This window comes from Trachymyrmex septentrionalis, unplaced genomic scaffold, assembly GCF_001594115.1.
Source record: "Trachymyrmex septentrionalis isolate Tsep2-gDNA-1 unplaced genomic scaffold, Tsep1.0 scaffold220, whole genome shotgun sequence".
Taxonomy (NCBI): Eukaryota; Metazoa; Arthropoda; class Insecta; order Hymenoptera; family Formicidae; genus Trachymyrmex; species Trachymyrmex septentrionalis.
Genome location: NW_017305376.1, coordinates 946,343 through 954,356, shown reverse-complemented (window position 1 = coordinate 954,356; position 8,014 = coordinate 946,343). Strand labels below are relative to the sequence as shown.

Sequence of the window (8,014 nt, the reverse complement as noted above, 5' to 3'; positions counted from 1 at the left end):
ACCGAAAAAAAACCCAAAAAAAACGTACCAACGGCCAAACGCGTGAGCGGAAAACGCTCCCGTGATGCCTTGCGTGCGGGTTACGCGTATCCTTTTTGGGCGCGAACCGCGCATTCTACATCTCTCCCACCTTGAGTTGCATCCTCATGATCTGGGTGCAACTCAACCTATCCAAAAGGGCAAAGTATTATAAATAAAAAAAAAAAATGAAGCTAGGCTTCAAATCGTTCTGGCTTCTTAATAAGTCGTCCGCTCCGAGTTCTTAGACCCGTTTCTTCTGTAGGAACAGACTCCGGCTTCTCCTCGATGACCGACTCCTGCTTCTTCTGCGGGGCAGACTCCGGACTCTCTTCATCCTGAGGCGAAGCTTTGATTGACTTACGGACTCTGCTAGCTTTTTCCGCGTGATGATCCACCTCCAACGGGATCAGTCTTTGTATTGGGCGAATTAATTCTCCCTTTTCCGTTTTCAGTCTCACAACTCTGGTATGTCCGTCCTTTCCAGGAAGGACTTCTTTGACTATTGCCAGCGGCCAATCCAAACGTCTTTGGATGTCGTTTCCGACTAGTACTACGTCGCCCACTGCAACCTGCGTGAAACTGCTCTTGCATTTCGTCCGTCTGGATAATTGTCCTAGATACTGGATGCGAAAACGCCTTCTCAATTCTTCCTTTAGACTTTGGCGATAACGGATTCGTTTTGCAAAGTTTGTCTTGCTGATCTGGTCCAAATCGGGAGCGCCAGCTTCCTTGACGTCTCTAATGAACATGTCTGGAGTGATTGCCATGGTCTCAGTACTCTCTTCTGTCATGTAAGTAAGCGGTCTTGAATTCATAACAGCTTCACAGTTGCACAAGACCGTGTTCATCTCTTCGTAACTCAACGAAGTTCTCCTCAGCGTTCTCCTTAGCAAATCCTTGAGGATGCGGATGAGGCGCTCCCACCATCCTCCCCACCAAGCAGCTGAAGGTGGATTGAAATTCCATTCGATTTGGCTAAGAGAGCAATATCGCTGAATTTTCTGCCAATTAATTTTTCGTAGTAAATTCGCTAGTCCTACGAAATTTCTGCCATTATCGCTATAGACTACAGAAGGCCTTCCTCGTCTGGCTATAAATCTTCTGAAGGCTTCTATAAATTCCTCCGTTGATAACGATGTGACCAGTTCCAAATGTACTGCACGGTAGATACGCGCACGTAAATAAACAGATGTAGGCCTTACATCCTTCCTTCAAGAAAAGAGGACCTGCGTAATCGATGCCTACCACCTCGAATGCTGCTGCCTCTCGTACTCTATTTTCTGGCAGCGGTGTAAATGGCGCTTTCATGTTCCTCGCTGCGTGTCGACGGCAAACCATACACTTGTGAACGATGGAACGAACCATTCGTCGGTACCGAAGAATCCAAAACTTCTCCCGTAGATTGTTCATTACAATCTCGATTCCAGCGTGATTGAGTTTCAAATGAGTATACAGGATAACTCTCCTCGTCGATAAGTGCTTTGAATCCAACACTATAGGATATCTGAAACAGAAAGTGTCTTGACGATTAGAAATTGCTGTTTTAATACGCATAATTCTCTTTTCTTCGAAGACGTTCAATCCTCGCAGCCGTGGATCGTTTACTCCCATGAATGATTCTTTCTGAGCTAACTTACAGAGGAGTAATTCTGCTGTACTGATTTCTTTCGCGCTTAACTCTCCTCCGACTGATGCGTGGATTCTTCGGGAATTATTAGTAAATCTTAACACCCATGCTATCATTCGTAAGATCTTCGCGTAGCTTGAAAATCTTTCCAAGTACCAAGGGACGTCTTTTTCACCAGCAATCATAGCGATTCCTTCTGTCGTAGCTTTAGGGGGAGTCTCTTCTTTAAGTCGACTTGAAGTTTTACGCAGCTCTATATTGACTATCTCTTCGTTAATCTCTTCTTCTTTGGACGGCCATTCTTCCGGGGGCAGCTTTAGCCATTCGGGCCCCTCCCACCATCTTGACTCGAGTAATTTCTTGGCATCACATCCTCGTGAAGATAAATCCGCAGGATTCATAACCCCCGGCACATATCTCCAAGACTCGACATTTGTGATACTTCTTATTTCTTGAACGCGATTCCACACGAATACCGCCCATTGCTTTGTCTGTCGTATCCATGCTAGAACAGTAGTCGAATCGCTCCAAAAATATCTTTTAATATCTCGATAATCCATTGCCTTGTCGAAAGAATGCATCATCCGCGCTCCAATGGAAGCAGCCAGTAATTCGAGACGCGGTATCGTTTTCTTGCTTTTGGGTGCTATTCTCGATTTAGCTTCCACTAGATGAACCTTGACTTCCGTGTCTGATTCGATACGCACGAAAAGAACAGCGGCATATGCATCTTTGCTTGCATCTACGAACATATGCAGGGACAATGTATCTGTATTTCTTATCTCACCGAAAATCCAGCGTGGGAACCTCAAGATTCGGAGAAGATCCAGCTGCTGCGCCCAATCCAAGAACTCCTTTTTTCTATCCGGATCAATTTCCGCGTCCCAATTTAAACCTTCGCTCCAAAGGCGCTGTAGCAGTAGTTTTGCTTTCATCAACACAGGACAGATCACTCCTAATGGGTCAAAAACCTTCTGCACGTGCGATAAAACAATTTTCTTCGTTATCCTTTCTGCGGTGGGTTGTAGGGGGAAACCCGACAACGAAAGAGTATCCTCTTCAGTATTCCATATTAGTCCAAGTACTGTCGATCGAGTCTTGCATCTCAGGCCTGTGTACTTCCAGTCTCTTAAGTCGAATCTTGCTTTATCCAAAACGGAACTTGCTTCTCTCTGAAAAATCTCGAAGTCCTCGTAAGAATCGACACTGGTGATGCAATCGTCAACGTAAAAGGATCTTAGCAATTTCTTGTAAATTAATTTCTCGTGTGTCGAAACAGTAGAATTTAACGTATTCTCAATGAGTAATTTTATGGTGGCTCCTAGAAGGAAAGGGCTGCTAGTTATTCCGAAAACAACCCGACGATGACGATAAGTCTCGATTTCGCCGTTAGTATCCCACCACAAAAACCTTAGGACATCTCTATCTGATGGAGAAACGCTAATTTGTAAAAAGGCTTTAGCAATATCTGCTGTTACTCCTATCCTCTTTTCTCTGAATCGATGCAGCAATGCTGGAACAAGCTCAATAAGATTGGGTCCCGTTTCTAAACACTGGTTGAGCGACGGCGTTTCCTTCTTCTTGGCCGAGGCATCGAAAACGGGTCGAATCCTAGTGGTTCCTTCTCTCTTGACAACTGGTCGATGCGGAAGGTAGTAACTCTCTCTGTCAACTTCATGCACAGGTACTTTTTCTATAATACCCTCCTCGAGCCAGTTGCTGAAGATTGTATTGTAATCGTCGAATAAGTTTTCTTGTTTCAATTTCTTCGTGACGACATCCAATCTTCTTTTAGCCATGTCCCTGTTATCTTGCAAGGGCGGATGATTATCCTTCCAGGGTAAGATGACTTCGAAACGTCCTTCTTCGGTAATCTTTGTTGTCTCTTGAAGCAATGCCTTAATTTCTTCTTGTCGTGCCTCTTTACTTATGCTCTCGATCGGGTCAGTAATTCCTAACGTGTCTAGTTTCCATAAATCTGACACGCTGGCCTCTTGAGAAAACATGGAGACGACCATCAGCGTAGTGTCTGTGTCACTACTTTCTTCTGAATTTCTGCCTAAAATCGTCCATCCAAGCTTCGTCTCGATAGCCGTTGCTCCTTGGTTCAGTTGTATGATTTTGCCTGTAAATAGCTTGCCCGCAACGTCCGCTCCGATCAACAAAGAAATAGACTCTCTACTTTCACCGGTGTCGCTTAGATGGACATTCTTCTCTTTAAGCACCTCCGTCCACAAGCCGGTGCCTATGTTGGGAACATCTTGGCAAATAGTGTCTTGTTGTAAGGCTATAAAATCACACTTATACGTTCCTTCCAAGTTACCAATGTGGATCCGATAGCTTTTGTGTTTTTGAGGCTTAGTCTTCGTTCCTCCAAAAAGTAAATGTACCATCGTTTGCTCACCTTCTGCTTCGTATCCTAGATCCCTTGCTAACCTCTTCAAAATGTAAGATCTGTGTGAGCCTGTATCTATAATGGCACGAACAGATATACTTTCTCTCGGTCCACGCATCCTGATCTTTAGTATAGGTAAAAATATTTTGGCACTTGAAATATTAGCCAAACAACTATTTCCCTCGTTGAATTTTGAACCGTTGGGCTTCTCATCAACCGATTTCTGGCCGCTATTACTCGAAAGATTTCGGCACATCAAAAGGCAGTGTCCTTTACTGCACCAGGGACATTTTTCTTTGCTGTAACATTTCTTATAGCTATGTCCTACCTTTAGACATTTGAAACAGCCATTTTTTTCTTTAACGACCTTAGATCTCTCGTCCATATCCATGCCTTTCGCCTTTTCACAACTCGAACTATCATGTTTCTCTCCACAGAACAAACATGGTTGTGCCTTGGATTCTTTCACGGATAATAAACCAGCTGCTGTAGCTACTCCTTGACCTTGATCGCATCTCATTCTCTTCTTATCTTTATCTTTAGATGCCTGGGTATCGCTACTCTCGAAACATGTCTTAGCCATTAGGATACGCTCTTCGTTCTCAATCTCTCTTCCTAGAAAAGACATCAAATTAATAAGACGATCCTTGGCTGTGCGATTTATACTAGATGCATCTGTTTGCAGCGTTGACGATATCATTATTCGTTGCCACGTTCGCAAAGTTTCTTCTGGCAGCGCAGATTCTACCAACGGAAATAACATCGCCGCACACATATCTGTTGTTACATCTAGAGTCTCAAGCGATCGCATATGCGTTCCTAATTTATCATAAATCGCCGCAAGCGACACCTTTTTACTCTTATTCAAAACTAACTTTAAAAGTTCACGCACGTAAAATTCAATCAACAAATCTTTCTTGATGACCAAAACGTGACTCGAGGCTCTGTATGGCTTTCTCATAATTCTCCGCCGTTGGCGGGAAACTACTTACTACTTCACATGCACGCGAACCCGTTTCCATAGACTGTACTAAATAATGAAATTTATCTTCTTTAGCCAATTCTGGATTCACGTGAATTTTCTTAAACGTCCCCCAAAACGGTAGCCAATCTTTAATATCGCCTCCGAATTTTCTTAATTCAATCTTTGGTAATTTTAATGTGCGCATACTTTCCTGTGTCATCGCGAGTGCAGAATACGACCGTCGAGATGAAGACTGTGACGGCGGCGTGGACTCGTGAGCTTCTTGCCTCTCAATCAATCCGGTTACCTCAAGTTTCGCTTGATGATACTTCGCTACATACTCATCCGCATGCTCTATTTCTTTGCAGAGGGCTTCTTCGGATTTTTCGGCTTCGATCATCAAGTTCCGTAATTTCAGGCTCAACTCATTGAGTTCGCTTGCTTTGTCTCGCACCAGCGCGTACGCGACTTGTAACGAGGTTATGTCCAGCGGTTGTCTCGTCTTTTCCGCTTGAAAGGCAGTGTATGCCTTCGTAAACGCAATGCGCGTTACTTTCTGTGCGAGCTTCACTCTGTCCATGACTTCTTCTGTAATGGCCAACAACGAGTAGTCTCAGTCCTGTCACGGTCGCCAGATTGTTGTTGCGCCAAAATTAATGGGTCACGGGAAGAAGAATGATACACTCAAAGACTGTTCGGCGAATAGGCACGCCCTTTATTCGACAACGCAATCCACTGGACTCTCACTACAAACCATAACCTCGCCAATCTCGCTTCGTTCGCGCATCGCTGCACACAACACAATAGCAGCGAACCGAACAAAAACCTCAAAAAAAACGTACCAACGGCCGAACGCGTGGGCGGAAAACGCTCTCGTGATGCCTTGCGCGCGGGTTACGCGTATCCTTTTTGGGCGCGAACCGCGCATTCTACAGTATTATTCGTTATTATTTGCGATAATTTCATGAAATTTTCAAATGGCTATTGTACATACTTGTGGCATATGTGAATTCAGCAAACGAGAATGGATTAAAATTGATTAACATTTTTTTAATGCGTATTTTTAATTCATGAAAATGGATTGATTGGATTGAAATGGATTGGATCCGAGCTGACAATATTCTAGTTCGAAAAAAAAAACATTCATATTTGAAGATTACAAATTTTATTTCTAAGACATTTATAATAATTATACCTGAAACTACTTCAAATTGGTATTAAAAAACGCACCTTAGTAGGATTCGAACCTGGGACCTCTGGATTATGAATCTTCTACATTCTATATTATCCGCTACTTTTTCAATTGGTATATATACGAGTATATAAATATGTTATTCATTCTCTTTCTACTTCAGTTACAATCAGCTAAATCAGTGCACGAAATTATATAGATATAATAAAAATATCATCATTTAACAGATATAATAAAATATAAACAATTTACATTACTATGAGACAACATTGGGTAAGTGTCGGATAATCTAATCTCGCTTGGCCGATGTCGCGCGCCGTGATCAGCGTAATATTCAGACTGTGTTCGGCTTGATTTGCGAGTGTTTATATCGGTCATTCATTTTACTTCTAATTAAAGAGAAACAAAAGAACATAGCTCAATTATTTTTACGTTACAACTTTTTGGAACTTAGTTGGATTAATACGAAAAATTTCTTACTTATAATTTTAAATAACTTAAGTAGCATTTATCATTTTTAAATAAAAACTTTTTTTATTCAATTACAATTAGATTAAAAAACAGTATTTTATATCTGATTTAAGCATTAATATTGAATTAAGCAGTATTCACATTGCACAGAAATTACTAATATTATTTTTGAATTTATCTGAATTAAATAAACTGTACTTCCTATTCACAATTCCGAATTGAGTAGTATTCACGATGTTGCACAGGAAATACTAATATTATTTTCAGATTGAAAGGCATGGAGATATGCTCTATCATCTATAATTCCTATAAATGGATAAAAATGCATTCAGGATTGAAAATAATTCATTTTAACATTCATGAATCCATATTTCTGAAAATCTGAATCCATTTTAATCTATTTCAATCCATTCTCGTTTGCTGGGAAATGATCATAGACGAAAAGAGCATTTCGACTCATGTGTGTATGAAAGCATATAACTAATTATTCGTGATAATTTTTTAATAATTTTTTCAATCCATGTTTTTTTAATCCATGTCGTCTTTCAAATAAAGGATCAACTCAAAACCTCTTTTTTATATATATTTTTTTAATTTATACATTTATTAATGCATATGGATGTTATTAGTCTATTTTATCGTAGTTTCGCGTTATTTTTAACGTCGGTGTTTCGCGCCATGCTTAGTAACGAGCCGTGTCTCCAAATTGTGCACAATTGTATTAACTTGAGGGTTTAATCATAGGTCCAATCATAATATCATTTTTAATATGACATTTTGCACTTTATAGCACTTTACACAACACAATTAATATAATTATCGTCAAAAATTTATCGCTGCTAACCCATTTATATGAGCGACATTCGAGGTTAACAACATGAAATCACGTGACTCGTTAAATATGAGCGACACCATGAATACTTACCTTAAAACGTGTATTATTTATGTTCTAAAATTCTAAAATTCTAACACGTTAAACTCACTTCAAATGAGATACAACATAGTGAACACTACATAATTAGAATACTAGATTAGTTAATATTCACCTTAGCTCATGTTCAGATTCCCACCCGAGTGTTCTCTGGGTATCATCCTTGTTTAACGTTTGATAAATAACAAAGATAGAATAATATCTGGATGGCACTCGGGTGGTAATCTGAACATAGCCTTAAAAAGTAGCCTATTTGATTTATATACCTTTTTATTGGTCCAGCAAATGCTGGCGGCTTTTATAATGGCATATGGTATACCATGCATGATTTCATTATTTCATGTGTGATAGCTACGACATAAGCAGCTTTAAATTCACGAAAATAATATAAATATAATAAGTATTTTGGACTT

General features: G+C 40.4%; 2 protein-coding genes across 2 annotated transcripts; both read right to left on the bottom strand.

The window, feature by feature from the left end:
* Positions 1-212: 212 nt before the first annotated feature.
* On the bottom strand, positions 213-4,854 carry LOC108748450. The gene is made up of 3 exons (XM_018486636.1): positions 1,943-4,854; positions 1,224-1,230; positions 213-1,142 (listed from the first exon to the last, which is right to left on the bottom strand). The coding sequence occupies exons 1-3, from the start codon at positions 4,852-4,854 to the stop codon at positions 213-215; spliced, it is 3,849 nt and encodes a 1,282-aa protein (XP_018342138.1).
* Positions 4,855-4,942: 88 nt separating this feature from the next.
* LOC108748449 lies at positions 4,943-5,587 on the bottom strand. Its single transcript, XM_018486635.1, has one exon. It carries the CDS (start codon positions 5,585-5,587, stop codon positions 4,943-4,945), a length of 645 nt encoding a protein of 214 aa, XP_018342137.1.
* Between the last annotated feature and the right edge of the window lie 2,427 nt (positions 5,588-8,014).